This window comes from Pongo pygmaeus, chromosome 12 (assembly GCF_028885625.2).
Source record: "Pongo pygmaeus isolate AG05252 chromosome 12, NHGRI_mPonPyg2-v2.0_pri, whole genome shotgun sequence".
NCBI classification, from domain to species: Eukaryota; Metazoa; Chordata; class Mammalia; order Primates; family Hominidae; genus Pongo; species Pongo pygmaeus.
In genome coordinates, this window is record NC_072385.2 from 63,881,214 (window position 1) to 63,899,876 (window position 18,663).

The following is an 18,663-nucleotide window of genomic DNA, read 5'->3' on the forward strand; positions in this document are numbered from 1 at the left end:
AGCTCCGCCTCCTGGGTTAAAGTGATTCTCATGCCTCAGCCTCCCGAGCTGGTATTACAGGTGCATGCCACCATGCCCGGCTAATTTTTGTATTTTTAATAGAGATGGGGTTTCACCACGTTGGCCAGGCTGGTCTTGAAGTCCTGACCTCAAGTGATTCACCTGCTTCGGCCTCCCAAAGTGTTGGGATTATGGGCATGAGCCAGCGCGCCTGGGCAAGAACTGTCATTTTTTAAAAAAGGACATGGTTCTTACAAGTTTGCTTCTTCTAAACAGTGGTTCTCAAACTTGAATGTGTATTAGAATTACCTGAAAGGTTTGTGAACAGAAACTGCTGCCTCTGCCCCTCCCTCTTATTCAGTAGTTCTGGATGGGGCCCCAAAATTTGCATTTCTAACAAGTTCCACTTCGCTAAAAGACAGCAACATAGAAAGCCCATATGGTGTAATGAAAATGATGTGGGTTTTGAGGTCAGTCCTGGCTCTGCCCTTTTCAAGATGTTTTGTAGAAACAGTTGACAGACTCTAATCCTGCTCAGCCTCTGTTTCCACACCAATAAAAGTAATGCACACCTCACAGATGTATTGTGAGGGTTAAATTATATGATTAAATACCCAACATAGTGCTTGACTTAGTTAAGGATTTTAATTAATGGTGGTCTCCTTTCCTTTGATTTCCTCAAAGATACAGCACACTGGGTTTATGGTAACTTGATTTAGGTGTACCACAGGTCAAATCATTTCCTTCAAACCTAAAAACCATACATGTTCATCTGCTACTAACAAAATCTTCATTGTTCATCTATAAAATTGGGAATAATAGTGTAACAGTATTTTCTTTGATAAAATAGATAATACTGTCTACTTTGTAGGCAACCATGAAGATTAAATAAAATAATATCAGTCAGGCACGGTGGCTCACATCTGTAATCTCAGCACTTTGGGAGGCTGAGGTGGGAGGATCACCTGAGTCCAGGAGTTTGAGGTCAGCCTGGGCAACAAAGCAAGACTCCATCTCTATTTTTTATATAATTATTAAAAAAAAAAATAGGCCGGGAGTGGTGGCTCACGCCTGTAATCCCAGCATTTTGGGAGGCCAAGGTGGGTGGATCGCCTGAGCTCAGGAGTTCGAGACCACCCTGGGCAATATGGTGAAACTCTGTCTCTACTAAAATACAAAAAATTAGCCAGGCATGGTGGCACACACCTGTAGTCCCAGCTACTCGGGAGGCTGAGGCACAAGAATCGCTTGAGCCTGGGAGGCAGAGGTTGCAGTGAGCCGAGATCACGCCACTGCACTACAGCTTGAGCTACAGAGTGAGACTCTGTCTCAAAATAAATAAATACATAAATAAAATAAAAATAAAACAATAAAACAAGATAATATATATATTTTTAAAATTCTGTAACTGAAATATAGAAGATACATAGTGTTAACTGAAGAATCCCAAGGTTTATAAATTTGGAGAGGGGAGCTTTACTTTTTATAAAGGGTTGCAGCCTGCAGGCTGGTGATCCTGACAGGCTGAGGAGTTTAGACTCTGGCAGAGACTGAAAGCAGGTATTTAGAGGGAGGAAAGAGTGGAACACAAATTTATGCCAAATGAGTTGGCTAAGAATACACACTTAAGAAGTTACAGAAGCTTTGATTATTCACAAAGTGGGGGGCAGCACATGCATGCATAATGAGTAAATATGCATGTTACATATGTCCTATGTTCTCTTTGGGGTGGAGATTTAACATTTAAATACATTACAATTAGGTGAAGCAGAGGACATGAAGACACTCAGTGCACAGCCTCTGAAAACCAGCCAGAACCAGTCTGTGGTTGGTAGTCTCTTACTAGGATGTTACTGAAATCAGTCTCTTGTCCAATCAAAGAGGTAGTTATGGTTTGTGGAACAGGGGTTGGGGGGATACAGTTAGTCAGCATCTGGTGGTCAGTGAGCTACAATTGTTTCAATATTGCTTATCTCCAGGCCAGTGTCTATTTAGCTACCAGAGAAAAAGAAAAACCTTGTGGCAGTTAGAAGATGGTTTACTCTTCAAGTGTAGGGATGCGTGACTTAACCCTTGCCTGACATAGCCTTAGGTCTTGTTTATAATTTGGCATCTTATTGCCTCAAAGAGTCTGTTCCATCAGTCATATGATCACTATTGTAACAATAGTAAATGGCACTTTCTTTTCCCACTCCCTTTGAATATTTACCCATAGCATCTTCCACACCTAGTTCAAAACTCATCTAGGATACTTCAAATCAATCTTTCCACCTTAATCAGATAGCTCTGTTTTGTGTCACATTTAAAGTAAATTATTTACTTTAAGTACTGCTAAGAACACACTCTATGTAAACTATTATACTGGATGCCCAAGGAGATAAGTAGAAGACGGTTCTCTGGCTTTGAGGTGTTTGGTTGAGACAGCAATATACATTAAAAGTTGAACAGGGATGCAAAGCAGCGTGGGACAAATTATACAGAAAGTAAGTGTGATAGTTTTGAGATTATAGTGGCTGATCTGTTCATTATTTTGTACTCAGGAACTAAAAAATTACTAAGAGTTTTAAGAGCTCTGGTTTTATAGCTGAGATAATAAGCCCAGTGACACAAGTGGTCTAGGGTCCCAGCTATGAAGTGGCAAGAGTTTTCCTGTCTCCTGGTCCTATGCTGCTTGTGCGTAGGTTTCTAACTATTCACAAGTCTTTTAATCAGTTAATGTTTGCTCTCTCTAAGTAGACAGTTTAGTATAGCCAGGTAAGAACTGGGCTCTGAAACTAAAATGTTTGGGTTTGAATCCTGGCTTTGCTATTTACTGTGTGACTTTGGGCAAGTCACTAATCTCTTTGCTTTACTTACCCACCTATAAAATAAGTATAATAATGGTACTTCATAGGGTGGTTGTGAGCATTTTATACTTAATATATGTAAAGCAAGAAAAACTGTGGATTTGACATTATAAATGCTATTAGTCTGTGAGGGAATGGAGGGCAAGAAATCTAGTCATGTTTTTTGTTTTTTAAACCTCTTGCCTCAGCTTCTGATCAGAGCATTCACGTGGGTGTTCAATAAATGCATGTTAGCTACCTTAAGCGTATTGGGAGTTTTTGTATCACTGAAGTAAGACTTGAGATTTGTGTAAGCCTGGACTAGTCTGGTACCAGAGAAGTCTAGAAAGGTAAAAACTGAGATAGCATCAGATTGATTTTAGGACCTAGCACAGCTTCTTTAAAAAAGTCAGTCAAGACAAATAAGTGCTGAGAAAAATGGGGGTCAATGAGTCTAATTCCAAATGAGCTTTCTCATCTATTTTAAGATCTGTTTCAAACTTCCTCAGACAAAAATCTGGCCTTTTAAGGAAAGTACAGAGAACATGCCTTCGTGGGCTTAGTTTGAGGGAATAGGGGCTGCATTTCACCCTGGAGGTGGCTACATGAATTTGTGAACTGAGGTGACAACACTGACTCTCTCCGGAAGAAAAGATGCTATCTCTTCACGGAGTTTAATTACAATGGCACTACTTGAAACAAGCAGCAGCAGCAGCAACAAACGCTACTGTTAGCCCTGTCACAGCTCAGCTCAATATTCAGATTAGAGAAAGCAAGAACCATTTTTTTCCCCGGGACACCCTTCTCTACTAAAATACCCGCTGGAAAAAAAAAATCTGAGACAAGCACTAGGGAGTGGGGAAAGCGGGCAGAGATGAGCAATAACCCATATTCAGGGGTTAGAAAAATAATATTAATAAATCATGGTAGGTTTTTTTGTTTGTTTGTTTTTGGCAGGAACTTGCCACTCTTCAGCATCATCCATCAGGAAATCTAGGGTCGGAAAAGTGTACCAATTGGCCTTCCAAATTTTCTGCATTTGGCAGATGCAAATCACACAGTCCATCCCCGCCCTCAGCACTTGGACGGTATCAGGGAAACATAATTATCAATGGAAGAATCTTGAAGTGAAAAATAAATAACTGGTCAGGTTAGGGTTAGTGTTCTTGTGTGCAAGGGAGCTAGTGAAGTTTAGGCTTTGATGCGCACCCACAGCGTCAGCAAAGGAGGAAGAATTAAGGAACAGCATGGGCTGAAAAGGCCCCGAGTTTTGAGGTCAAGCCAACGGGCTGGGTCTCTGGTATCCTAGGATCTGCCCTGCACACAACCTTTGGCAGTTTTTCGGTTTGAATCTCGCCTGTACATTTCCAGACGAGGCACTGTCTTACTGAGCGTTCTCACAGCGCCTAGCTCAGAGCTGACCGCAGAGCCGGCTCTCAATAACATCTAGACGCAAAAGCAGCTTTTGGGGTTAGGGGCGGAAGGGCATCGGTTTTACTTATTTTAAGGCTGGCGCTCGGTGCAGCCGGATCCAACTGCCAGTACAATGTTCCCGATCACTTCTCGCTTCCATTTCAGCCCAGGAGACGTCGGGAAACCCACAAGGACCCGCTAGGGGCAAAGCGGTTAAGCCGCGTCCTTCAGGTGTCAGTCTCGATCCGTTCGGAAACCACAACCTCCAGAATCCCTTGTGCCAGGAGGCCAGGCCGCAAATAAGATGGCTCCAGAAGGGTGGAACATATAGCAGGGGGGAACTTAGTCGTTGGCAGTTTCTTCACGGGATGTGTTTAAATTGCCGAGTCCCCACATACGCGCCACCCCACAGATCTCCTTCGAGGCCGTGGAGGCCACGGCTGCCGCCTCGCCAGCTCCTCCAGGAGCATGCTGGGATTTGTAGTCCAGCAGCCGGACTGTGCCGAGCCACCTTTCCCAGCTTGCCCTGCGGCTCGGGTGATATCAACAGTCCTTTCCAGAACTCTGTCTGCACTGAGACCCTCTTCCCCCGGTCCTCTTCTCGCGGTCGACTCCTTCCCATCCGTAGCGACAGAGCGGCGATTGCAGGAGAGGCCCCGGTCCCTCGCCGCGCCACCCCGAGGGGCACTTCCGGCGGCGGTTCACTTCCTGGTTGGGTGGATGGAGCCGGGCGGGAGCGCGCGCGGGGGAGGGGCGGCAGGTCAGTCTCCGCCCGGCGCTCCCGGGATCAGCTGGCGGGCGGGCGGGAGCCGAGCGCGGCCCCGGCTCTCGCTGCAGCGCCGCCTCTTCTCTGCGTCGCAGGCCGGCCCGGCGGCCGTGACAATGTCGCGGGGCTGGTAGCAGGGCGCCGGCCGCCGAGCCGTCTCAAGTGGGTGCTGCCAGGATGCCGCCTCGAGGGGAGACGGGGAGACCCGGGAGGAGCGGGAGGCAGTGCCCGGGAGGGTCGGCGCTGCCGGGGCAGCTGGGATCCCTCCTTTCTCCGAGCTCCCGGCTCGGGGGTCCGGGGTTCTGGGGCCGGGGTCGCGTTTTCAGCCTCAGGGTTTTTCTCGCCAGGAAAATACATGAAGCGTTTCCCCAGGATGATGGCTTTTGCTCCCCCTAGGACTCAGCGGTTGAATTTTTAAGTGTGTTACTGATTCATCCTCTCTTTCTTCCTCTGTCATCACAGGTTTAAACTTACACGAATCGCTTTCTGGAGGAGGAGGGGACCCGCCGCGCGATTGACACGCATATTCCTATAGGCATCCTCCCTCAGCCCCCACCCCCACGGCCGGATTCGGGTGGCTCCTCTCCGAGGTGAAATCCGAGAAGAAATCCTTGGATCTCTTTTCTTTACAAAAAAAAAAAAAAAAATTCTAGAAACCATCGGTATTTTGCTTTGCTGCTCCCTATTCGCAAGATGAAGAAGTTTTTCGACTCCCGGCGAGAGCAGGGCGGCTCTGGCCTGGGCTCCGGCTCCAGCGGAGGAGGGGGCAGCACCTCGGGCCTGGGCAGTGGCTACATCGGAAGAGTCTTTGGCATCGGGCGACAGCAGGTCACAGTGGACGAGGTGTTGGCGGAAGGTACGGTGGGGCTCAATGCGCCGTAAATTAAAATCTTGTGCTGATGCGGCAATACTGTGGTTTCTAGTTGTTGCATGTATGAATGGGCTTTGACCAGTTGACCCTCCCTTCCCCCTTCACTTGCCCTGTGAGTCATTGTCCTTGAGAGATTTAAAATTGAGATTTGAAAGTGACTGGGCTTATGGGGATGTGGGGAGGTTGCCGAAATTGTTTACGTTAGTGTCCTTTTATTTTTATTTTTTTAATATTGAGAAGCCAAATTTTGAGGATCACACAAGAAAACGTATGTGTGAAAGTGTTAAGCTTTATGCCAAAGGCAGGGTAATGGGCTTGTCATCCTCCTAAAACTTAAAATCTTGATGTGAAGGCTGAAGGGTGGGGATGGGGGGACTTTTAAGAAGAGAGGGGTTTCTCTTTCTCCTACCCAACTTTCCCACTTCCATGAGCAGGCATTGGAAGGACGAGAGGATTTCGGAGAACGTGAACGTGTTTTTCCAAGGGCCAAGGCTCTTGGTGGATTTCACTAGTAGGTTTGTTTCCTGACCCAACTGTAATCAGGTCCCCAGGATATAGCAAAGATAACAGAAATTACATAAAACAAATGTGGTTATTTTGAACTCAGTCTAGTAGGCCCCTCTTCCTTCTCGCTTTAGGTTTTGTTTTTTGTTTTTTTAATCAAAAGAAAAATTACTTGAGAGTGGCTCTGATTTTGTTTTTTCGATATCAGAGAGGATGTTATTTAGATCTGCTGCGTAAATTCCCTCTGTGTTTCATCTGTGTGTCTATACTCACGTAGATATACATCTTCATTCCCCCAGGCTTTCGGGAAATCTTTGCATGTCTCTTTTGGTAACCTTAACCTCGACCTTCATAATTATGCCAGACTCATACTTTTCACAGCCCATCGCCTGCCTAGTGTGCTTTTATTTTTAATAAAAGCAGCAATTTCCTTAGCATGAAGCAATTCAGACTGATTGGATGGGGCCAACCTGCTGTAGGTTGTGTTATAGACTGAGAGGGGTTGGAAGAAGGGAGAGGTCTCTCTTACTGCAACATGGTGGTGGTAGGGAACAGTTTTATTAGCGAGGGAAGAGAGAAAGCTAAGAGGCCTCTTTAAAAAGGGGCCTTTTGCAAGCTAAAGTTGAAGCAAGGGTCCTGACCTGGGCCTGGGAAATGCTTACCATGGTGGGTGTTGCGGGCTGGTGGGTGGGTTTGGAAGAGGAAGAAGCTGTGTTTGGCTCTCAGCTTGTGTAAGCACTGGATTCAGCAGGGCCCAGTTTTCTGGGAATAGAGTTGAAGCCTGTACTTTAAAAACACGATTTTTTAAAAAGATCTCTGACATTTAATGTCCATGTGAAATTATTGCTCTTCCAATCTCAGTACTGTTCTAGCTGCGCTTTATCTGGGGCCTGAGTCACTGTCCCCTTGGATCTTTCTTGTGGACTTTGGTGCAGGCTGGGAGATGCTTCTGTGCCCGCTGCCAGATCCGCACCCTTGAGTCTGATCTGTCTCTTTCATCCCTGTGCCAAAGCCCTTAACTGCAGTGGGGTGGAGGAACAGTGAAAAGGAGAGTGTGTCAGAGAGAAATCAAGAGAAATGAAGGGCCACAGAACACTTTCCTCCCCTCTGAATGGCCTCTGCTGACCTTATAGCCCACGAGCATTTTGTTCAGCTGGGATGTTGTCTCATCACGGATGATGCTGCCCTAAGCGGTGCATGTTCTCCAAGTGTGAGAGGAGTGATAGGGAAGAGAAAAGGCAAAATTGGTCTTTGTTACCTAGGCTGCCTTCCTCTTCTCTGGGATTCAACTTTGAGAATTGCACATCATGTATTGTGATATTTTTACACAGAATTTAGGACTTGCAGCTCTGCGTTTATTCATTCAACAGTTTATGGAGTTGGCTGTGAAATGCCAGGTGCTGTGCTAGGCTCTGGGGGTATGCTGTTAAACTAGATGCTGGCTTTTACCAACTGCTTTAAGAGATGGAAAATATCCAGTTATAGTGGATTGGTAAATGCCATCATAGAGATAAACTTAGGGTGCAGTGGCCCCCAATTTTAGGGAGCCCAGGATCATTTTCGGAAGGAAGTGACTGAAGAGTGAGTAGGAGTTAGTGTGGTGGCACCATGGGCAAAGACAGAGTAGCAAGAGAGAATGTCACGTAAAACTGGGTCTGGCTATGCGCCCTTTTTGTGTTCTTTGGCTTAAGTTGAGTTTGAATTTGTGGCTCTTAGAAGTATGTAGATATGTAGGAGCCAGTATACAAAGTATTTATGTAGCACCTACCAAGTCCAAAGACCCTATGAAGTTCTGAGATGGATGAGGGAGGTCTAAAGTGTGATTGACATCTGCCTTTAAGGATCTGCCAATGAATTTGGGAAGATGAGGCATACATTCACACATACAGTAGCATGGTTACCAGCACTGTCTGTAGAGTCAGACAGATCTAGGTTCAAATTCTGGATCTGTTCTTTACTAGCTGTGGAACTGTAGGCAAGACATTCCAAACCACTCTTGAATCTCTGTTTCCCTGTGGCAGTGGTTCTCAAAGTGGGGCATACTTATCACCTGCGAGCTTGTTGGAAATGGAGATTCTCAGGCCTCACTACATAGGCTGTGGGTGTGGAGCTTAATAAGTTCCTGGAGAGATTCTGATGCAAGGTCAAGTTTGAGAACCACTGCTTAATGGGCTGGTCATGAAGATTAAATGAGGCAATATATATAATTAACATTTTCAGGTGTTCAATAAATGGTAGCCATTACTTACCAGCAATGTTATACATCATGTGTATATATGTTGGGGGAGAGAGAGGAGAGTGTGTGTGTGTGTGTGTGTGTGTGTGTGTGTGTGTGTGTGAAAGGGGAGTGGGAGCTATGTGAAGGCTAGTTGAGCTGCAGCAATCTGAAGCAATTCCTTTCCCCCATTGTTAGGGGACAGAGCCAGATGTTCTTTGCAGAGTCCTCATCAGCTCCTTAAAGGCTTAACAGACGTTCTGGGTAGCCATGCTCCTTCCCTGGGCTCTCTTCTCTGTGAGTCCCCAAGTGCTGACTTATCTACAGTTCCAGCCAGAGTTGTTTAAGGACCATGGGAGTTGTACCCTGTATGCCCAGAGCAGTGGCCAGGCAGTTTAGGGAGGAGGGGTGTGAGAGGCTTCAAAACACAGACCAGATTACCACCGCATTCCACTGATGATCTCTTTTTCTCTAGTGTGGGTATTGGTCTGTGCTTTTTCATGAGGAATTGCAAGAACCCCAAGGAACAGGTGCTGGGTAAGACAAAAGGATGTCGCACTGCCATACCTCCCCTGGTAGCATCAGCCTTCCTGGCCTGGTTTCACTAACTAGTCCAGCAGGGGCTGTTTGGGGGAAGTGAAGGCTTTAAGTTATGAGTTTAGAGGAATATGGCTATTTCTAGGCTGGGTGCCAGGGAGAATATTTTCTTTCTAGCTTTCTCAGCAAAGATGCCATGATGAGAAGCTAAATCATGTCTAAGTTAATGGGCATATGATATCAAGGGAAGATTTGGTTTAAGCTTCCAGAATGAGCTCAATGGGAAAATTGGAGCAATGTTCAAAGAAGGATTGAGAAGCTGTGCTTTTGTCATACTTCCTTAGCTATACGAGGACTTATATCTAAGCTTTAAACAATAAATGTTTATTTATTTATTACTGTGTTGAAGACAACATTCCAGAACTGTAAGGTGGACTAGATGGCTCCTCAGAGCAGCTTTCTAATTTATATTCAAGGAATCCTGGTCCAAGGCTGATGAGAAGTACCAAATGTCCACATCAGTAAACTTTGATAATTTCTCCTACCTACAGAGCAAACTAGTAAGGCTTAAAAATGTGTGTGAAATCACCAAAAATTCCATTAAAGGCACATAATTCTAACATGTTGGTGGTATCAATATGATACACGTACGTGCCTCTTTGTGGCAGGCACTGTATTAGGTTCCAGAGATCCTAAGATGGATGGGACACAGGCCTGACTCTTAACAGAGCTCAACACCTGAGATAAGTGTCCAGCATTTAAGCGTGGCCTTTGACATACATACCTTAGATGGTAAAAGATGTTATGATAAAGAGCCTGGGGGTGAGAGTTCGTAGGTGACATGAAGTTTGAACAGGAATAGAAATTGCCCAGCAGATGTTCCAGATGGGGTTACCCAGGACCTCTCAGGCTGAGAGAATAGCATAGGCAAAGTGGTGAAACAGCATGATAAATTTTGAGAGTCCTGACTAGTTTAGTGTTAGCATTTTCATCAGTACACATTTCCTCCCCAGAATCAAGGGAAGAAGGACAGAGGACACCGAGTGGTAGAATGAAATTCTTTAAGTTGCTCCCTGGAGGTGCTCGCTACTCACTTTCTGCAGTGGCCCTGGGCCTTTTGAATGACTGATGAATAGGTACCAAGAATGCACGGCTCCCCTCCTGTGCCTCAGCCCCGTGCCAGTTGTAGGGAAAGGGAGCAGCGAGTGTCTGGGGAAAGAGTGGTCCCAGAAGGTTTGATAAGAGGCTAGAAGCTTAAGCAAAAGCAGGCAGGGAAGGGAAATGACCAGTGTTACCGAAAGGTATGAACAGGGGGGATATTGAAGATGTTTGACCAGAGCAGAAGGTACCTTGGAGAGAAAAGGAAGGACTAATTTTATGGAGAATCTTGAGTGCCAGGCAGAGAGATTTAGTTATAAGCACCTGAGACCTTCTCTTGACGCAAACACCAATTTGATCCCTCCCACTTCAGATGTCTTTGCCTGCTGGGAAGTCTGGTTTTTTAGAGGCAACTGCAGATTTTCAGGGGGTGGTTTGTGAATGGTGTCTTCTTCCTGGCTTTGGGCATGATGACGGTTGTAGCTTTGCTAAATATAGCCAAATCTAGAATTCAGAAATGAAGTCCAGAATAAGCAATTGCCATGGTCAAACTCTTTCTTTCAGTCTTTCTAACAAAGTAAAGCTCATTTAATAAGAAATAATGATGAAGAAAGCAGCAGTTTCACGTGACTTTTGAGTGGGAGGGTATGAGGGGAGACATACACTTGCACCCTGATAGCTAAAACGCCATGTAGAGTACACAAGAAAGGTTTGATAAATATTAACAAAACACACAAAAAATATTACTGCATCAGAGCCGTCATTTTCACTTGCAATATTTGAATGTTGACGCTTCGGAAAGGGGACTAGTACCACCTTCATTTTGCACCCTTTCAAGGATGCATGCCTTCTGAGCCTACTTACGAGGTAACTGTGACATCCGCATCTGAAAGAGAAAAAAATGATAATAATAGAAACGTATTGTCTATTAAAGTAGCATCTAGCACTGTGAGCTAGCAGAGACTCGCCTCCGGTCTATTTTATGGAGCCATATTTTGGTGTGGTGGAAAGAACACTGCATTATGAATTGGGAGATCAAGGTTTGTCAGTTCATTCACTGCCGTATTCAGTAAATGTTACTGAGCATTCACTATGTGCCAGGCATCATGCAGAGATAAATGAGACATGGCTGTGCCTTGAGGACCTCACAGTCATAGGACTTCAGATATGTGAACAAATAGCTGCAGGTGCGGCGCTGGAGTCATGTAAAAGAGCTGGGGAACAGACCCAAGGCAACAATTTTGTGGGTTGGGGAGTAGTCAGGGAAAGCTAAAGAAAGGTGACATTTGAGGTGTGTCTTCAAAAATGAGAATTTATTGCTAGATGGACAAGGTAGAAGAACGTTCTAGGCAGAGAGAATAACATGGCCAAAGACACAAAAGCAGAAAAATAACTGCTTACTGGGGAGCTGTATGTTTTGAGATAGCGATAATCTACTAGTGGCCCAGGGCTGTGCTGTTCAATAAAGTAGCCCACTAGCCACATAAGGCTATTTAAATTATCTAAAATAGGCCGGGTGCAGTGGCTCATGCCTGTAATCCCAACACTTTGGGAGGCTGGGGCAGGTGGATCACCTGAGGTCAGGAGTTTGAGACCAACCTGGCCAACATGGTGAAACCTCATCTCTACTAACACACAAAAATTAGCTGAGCATGGTGGCGGGCACCTGTAATTCCAGCTACTTAGGAGGCTAAGGCAGGAGAATCGCTTGAATCCGGGAGGCAGAGGTTGCAATGAGCCAAGATCCTGCCACTGTACTCCAGCCTGGGTGACAGAGTGAGTCTCCGTCTCAAAAAAAAAAAAAAAAAAAGAAAAAATAAATTATCTAAAATAGCAGTTCATCAGATGCACTAGCCACATTTCGATTGCTTAATAGTCACATGTGGCTAGTGCTTACAGTTTTGGACAGCACAGGTGAGATATATTTCATCATCACAAGTTCTGGCAGTGTTGGTCTAGAGCAGTAGTCTCTCAACTTTTTGGATAGAATAGTGCTCTAGTTAAAAAACATGCCATATCTTCATGTATGTATGCTTGTTTATTTGTAAGTTATATTCATGTCCTGCTATCATTAGCTAATATCTGAAGTCACATTATATACTTAGGATGAAATTCATCATAAATGATAGTGGATGCAAATCTATATTTTAAATAATCTCAACAAGATTTTGGTTAACTTATTCAATTGTGATTGTGTCTACATTGCAGTGTGACTATGCGTGAAGAGTATGCCAGGAATAGATATGACAGCTCTGCCATTCTCTTGTTCATTTTTGATTGCATTATCTTTAATCCAAGGTTTTTTTTTTTAGTAGAAATCTTTTTAAGCCTCTAGTTTGTTTTGTGATGATTAATTAATTTAAAACAATGTAATCACTGAATCCATTTAACCAAGCACACATGAACTATAGTATATCTCAGTGTGCTGTAAAGATGTCACCCCATCAGCCCTCAATAGTGGACATGTGCCTGAACATGGACTGAATGGGAGTGCTAGTGTTGGGCCATATGTTATATATTAACAAGGACAAAATCTTATTTTTTCTAAATTTTTAAATGTAAAATACACGTAACCTAAAATGTATTATCTTAATCATTTTTTAAATGTACGTCTAGGTGTTAAATATATTCATAATGTGCAACCATCACCACCATCCATTCCCATAACTCTTTTCATCTTCTAAAACTGAAATTGTACCTATTAAATGACAATTCTCATTCCCACCTCTCTCTAGCCTCTGGCAACCAGCACTCCACTTACTGTCTGTATGATTTTTACTACGTTGAGTACCTCATATAAGTGGAATATTACTGTATTTGGCCTTTTGTCACTGGCTTATTTCACTTAGCATAATGTCCTCAAGGTTCATTTGTTTTGTACCATGTGTCAGAATTTCCTTCCTGTTTAAGGTTCAGGAATATGCCATTGTATATATATGCCACATGTATCATTCATCAGTGGACACTGGGTTGCTTCCACCTTTTAGCTATTGTGAATAATGTTGCTACAGTTGTGAACATGGATGTACAAATATCTCTTCAAGACTCTGCGTTCAATTCTTTTGGGTATATACTCAGAAATGCAATTGCTAGGTCATATGGTAATCCTATTTTTAATTTTTTAAGGAATTGCCATATTGTTTTCCACAGCGGCTGTACCCATGTTTCATTCCCATCAATAGTGCACAAGGGTTCCAGTTATTCCTCATTCTCACTGACACTTGTTTTCTGTTTTGTGACAGTGGCTATCCCAATGGATGTGAGGTGGGATCTTCTTATACTTTTGATTTGTATTTCCCTAGTAATTTGTGATGTCAAGCATCTTGTTATGTGTTTATTAGCTATTTGTATATCTTCTTTGGAAAATGTCTATTTAAGTCCTTTGCCCATTTTTGAATTGGGTTGTTATTTTAGGAGTTCTCTGTATATTCTGGGCATCAATTCCTTATCAGATATATGATTTACAGATATTTTCTCACATTCTGTGGGTTGCCTTTTTATTTGGAAAATCTTACTTTTTAAAATGAAAATAAATAAAAATAGAGGATCTTTTATTTTCTTTGTCTACCCCAATGCATTATCATCTCATACACTACTGTTTTGAGACCATTGTGGTCTAGAGCAGTGGTTCTGTACCATTTTTTGTTCCTCAAAAAAAGACCAAAAATATTGCAATACTTACTTTAACTTTACTAAGAGAAAACTAGAACACAGGTAAAGATGAACTAGATGCAGCAAGGTTCCATGAAGGTGAGGTTACAGAGAAAAGACTCAGTTAAGAATAGTCTGTCTTCACGAAATCTTTCATAACCATTGCAGTCCTCTCTGATCTCCTTCCCTCAAACCCATAGCTTAGAGACTACACCACAGACCCCATCACTGCAAGAGATATGTAATTGCCTTGTGGGGTTCACTTGTTTCTTGTGTGTTGGTCATATCATGCCAACTAGCAGGGCAGGAGCCGAGTCTTCCATTACTTCTCTGTTTGCCATAGCATCTCAGACAGAACATATGAGATGCTTAGTAAAACCTTGCTGCCTCTTTCACTGGCAGGACAAGCTGCTGTTATGTGAAATAGCCTTATATCTACATACTCTCATTTTGTGATTGCGTCATCCCTGCAGAGGTAGAAAGCATGGTTATTACTCCAGCTGTACAGATGAGGAAGCAGTGGCTGACATTGGTTGAATGACTTCTTCAAAGTCATATTGGCAAGAAGTAGCAGTGAATGAACTTGAACCTGAGGCTCCTAGCTACAAGTATAGGATTCTTCCTTAAAATTCTTCCTTGTACAAAGGATCATCAGTATCTTTTCTCATAACATTCTTTATATATATATATTTTTCAGAGTCTTACTGTCGCCCAGGCTAGAGTGCAGTGGCGCAATCTTGGCTCACTGCAACCTCTGCCTCTCAGGTTTAAGCAATTCTCCTGCCTCAGCCTCTCGAGTAGCTGGAACTACAGGCATGTGCCACCACACCCAGCTAATTTTTGTATTTTTAGTAGAGGTAGGGTTTCACCATGTTAGCCAGGCTGGTCTTGAACTCCTGACCTCAAGTGATCCACCTGCCTCAGCCTCCCAAAGTGGTGGGATTACAGGCGTGAGCTACTGTGCCCGGCCCTCTCATAACATTGTTGACCTTTAATAACCAACCCTTCCCCGCTGAATCTCCCTATGAGCTTTTCAAGTCAGATAATGCTTCCGTAGCATTTGAGGGTTGCTTACTGGCTTAGTTCCTCTGGGCTGCTGTAACAAAATATCAGAAACTAGGTAGCCTATAAACAATAGAAATTTATTTCCCACAGTTCTGGAGGCTATGAAGTCCAAGATTAGAGTACCAGGATGGTCAGGTTCTAGTCAGGGCCCTCTTCTGGGCTGCAGACTACTGAGTTCTTTTTTTTTTTTTTTTTTGAGACAGCGTCTCGTTCTGTTGCCAGGCTTCAGTACAGTGGTGCGATCTTGGCTCACTGCAACCTCTGCCTCCCAGGTTCAAGAGATTCTCCTTCCTCAGTCTCCCGAGTAGCTGGTACCACAGGCGCGTGCCACCATGCCCAGCTAATTTTTGTGTTTTTAGTAGAGATGGGATTTCACCATGTTGACCAGGATGGTCTCGATCTCCTGACCTCATGATCCACCCACCTTGGCCTCCCAAAGTGCTGGGATTACAGGCGTGAGCCACCGCGCCCGGCACTGCTGACTTCTTGATGTCAGCAGTGGAAGGGACTGCTGCGTTCTGGGACCTCTTTTTGCCTGTTTTCTTTCTCTTTTTTCTTGGGGCGTCTTTGTTTTCTTTTTTTTTTGAAACAGAGTCTCACTCTGTTGCCCATGCTGGAGTGCAGTGGCGCGATCTCAGCTCACTGCAAGCTCCACCTCCCGGGTTCATGCCATTCTCCTGCCTGTTGGCTGAGTAGCTGGGACTACAGGTGCCTGCCACCACGCCTGGCTAATTTTTTTTTTTTTTTTTTTTTTTTAAATTGAGACGGAGTCTTGCTCTGTCGCCCAGGCTGTAGTGCAGTGGCCTGATCTTAGCTCACTGCAAGCTCCGCCTCCCGGGTTCACGCCATTCTCCTGCCTCAGCCTCCCGAGTAGCTGGGACTACAGGTGCACGCTACCATGCCCGGCTAATTTTTTGCATTTTTAGTAGAGACGGAGTTTCACCGTGATAGCCAGGACGGTCTCGATCTCCCAACCTCGTGATTCACCCGTCTCGGCCTCCCAAAGTGCAGGGATTACAGGCGTGAGCCACCGCGCCCGGCCTTTTTTTTTTGTATTTTTAGTAGAGACGGGGTTTCACCGTGTTAGCCAGGATGGTCTCGATCTCCTGACCTCGTGATCTGCCTGCCTCGGTCTCCCAAAGTGTTGGGATTATAGGCGTGAGCCATCGCGCCTGGCACTAGTTCATTGATTCTAAGAAAACAAATTTGAAAATTAGGTGATTTGCCTAAAGTCACACCGCCAATTAGGCCCTTCTGAGCAACTCCCAACTACTGTCTCTTCCCACATTGGTCAACAGTCATTTGTGCTACCTTGGCACTACTAACATTTTGGTCTGGGTAACTCTTTGTTGTGGAGGGCTGTCTTGTGCACTATGGGATCTTTAGCAGTATCCTTGGCCTCTATCCACTAGATGCCAGAATTATATAATACATACACAGCCTACTGTGGCAATGAAAAATGTCTCAACATTGCTAAATGTCACCTGTGGGGCAAAATTGCCTGTTTTAGAGAACATGTCTAGTTCAGCATGTTTGTATATGTTCTGGTCTTCTGTTGGTAAAGTTGAAGTAAGTATTGCAATATTTTTGGTCTTTTTTGAGGAAGAAAATGGCCTACATAAATAATTCAGATGTTCTGTGTTTATACCCAAAGCAAAAAAGCCTTTTATTTGCTGTGAATTTAATCACTCAGGAATGATAAACTATTAGCTTGTAAGGTGATACTGGCTGTAGCATTTTATACCTCCTTTCTCCTTCCTTTATTGTTTTTATTATTATTGATCTATTATGTTTATTATGTAGCCTATTATGTATACTTTATTTATTTTTGAGACAGGGTCTCACTTTGTCACCCAGTGGGGTGATCTCAGCTCCCTGCAACCTCCGCCTCCCGGGCTCAAGTGATCCTCCCACTTCAGCCTCCTGAATAGCTGGGACCACAGGTGCGCACCACCACACCTGGGTAATCTTTGTATTTTTTGTAGAGGCGGAGTTTTGCCATGTTGCCCAGGCTGGTCTTGAACCCCTGGGCCCAAGCAATCCACCTGCCTCAGCCTCCCAAAGTGCTGGAATTACAGGTGTGAGCCACCGCACCCTTAAAACAATCCCACTTCTGTTGACTCACAAGTAATTGTTAGGAAAGAGGATTCCTTTTGGAGGAGACCTCCACCTCGGCAGAGGACAAGTTCCTGAAATTTGAAGTTTCATTTGAGGTCTGCTGTGGGTGAATCAGTTTGAGCTGGTCAGTTTTCTCCTTGGGCTCTGTGTTAACCTTGGCAGACAAGGAATGGCAGTGCCAATTGAAGCTTTGTTATTTTTGTCGAAAAACTGAGAGATTATTGGACCAAAGAGCTCATGGTATCTCTCTATTATTATTATAGAAGGCTAAGCATAGCATTGATGCTAGATTATCATTTGTCGTTATAATGATCTTAAATAATGATGCCTATCATCTAGGACTTGAATCCTGTAGAAAGCAACATAATGCCACATAATTTGTTTGCTGCATGTTTTCAAGGACACTTACAGCTATTGTACTGGGACCTTTAGGGTAAGAGGAAAATTATTGTCCTTTTGGTACTGAGCATGAATTTGAGAACAAAATGATGACTTTATTACCTATGGGGACAGGAAGAAGGAATGGAACTAAGGCATCGTAGGTTGGGTCCTTCCTGGAGGACTGGGGCCTGAGCAGCATTTACTGAGATGGCAGGTCTCCTGCTAGTACCTTGGTTCATTTTCTCTGGTCAGTGAATCTGATTGATTCAGGAAGTCCTGGTTATTTTACAGGTTTGTTAGACTTGTTTAATCTCTCCTGGGATAGCCCAACCCTGTTCCACAGGCCTTTGTCCTCTGCTGTTTTTAGAAGCCTTGGAATCTTGGTATTGGAGGGGAAGGGGGCAGCACTGGAAGAAATAATTTCATTGGGCTTTTTGGCTGTAGAGAAAAATCTTGGCTTGACCAGGTGTAACTCAGTAATGATTATGGAAAACCTGATATCCAATACTGTCTTTCCTCCCCTTCCCCCCTGGAATAAAGGGAGTGCTATGATGTTCTCCTTAGGAGAAGACTTTCAAGGTTAGTACTGTGTGTGATGGTTTAAAAGCATGAGAATTGAAGGTAAATAGCCCTTGGCTGGAATCCTGGACATGTCCCTGTGATGAGGAAAAGTTAACTAAGATCTAGTCTTCTCATCTATAAAATGTAGATTTGTAAAATGCAAAAGCATGGGTTGTTGTAAGAATTAAATGATGTATGTAAAGCACTTCACACAGTGACTGGTGTATGTTAGTTAGCAGTTTGTAAATGGTAATTCTTAGTATTGAGGTGCATGAATTTTGTTTTTATCAGGCCATATTTGTATTGCTATGTATATAACCTGGTGGAGTTAGAGTTTTGGAAATGCACACAGGAGGTCTTTCTCTCTCTCCCTCTCCCTCTCCCTCTCCCCCTCCCCCCCACCCCCCACCCCACTCAGAGTATTCACAAACCCCCAGATGAGGAATAGGGAGAAGAGAAAGAGAAATATTGTAGTTTGATTTTTCTTTTTTAAACTCTCACCTCTTGAAAGCTACCTGTGTGTCAGGGAGTTTTTCTTAACCTATCAAGTTGTTATAAGTATGATGGGCCTCTCTACCTGCCAGGAATGCCTGGCGCCCGCTGCCTATCCAATTTAAATGCTTGTGTGCTAATGTCACAGGTCTGCTGCTTCCGCCAG

At 44.1% G+C, this 18,663-nt stretch overlaps 1 protein-coding gene across 24 annotated transcripts in view; it reads left to right on the forward strand.

The window, feature by feature from the left end:
- Positions 1 to 2,239: 2,239 nt before the first annotated feature.
- The window catches only part of AAK1 (AP2 associated kinase 1), a 193,654-nt gene continuing 177,230 nt past the window's right edge, over positions 2,240 to 18,663 (forward strand). For 18 of the 24 annotated variants that reach the window (XM_063648632.1, XM_063648629.1, XM_063648636.1 and 15 more), the window contains exons 1-2: positions 5,009 to 5,166; positions 5,467 to 5,860. In XM_063648632.1, the coding sequence (XP_063504702.1) occupies positions 5,698 to 5,860 (163 nt within the window). In that variant the 5' untranslated portion in view covers positions 5,009 to 5,166; positions 5,467 to 5,697. The other 6 variants (XM_063648623.1, XM_054474747.2, XM_063648625.1 and 3 more) reach the window with 2 other exon arrangements.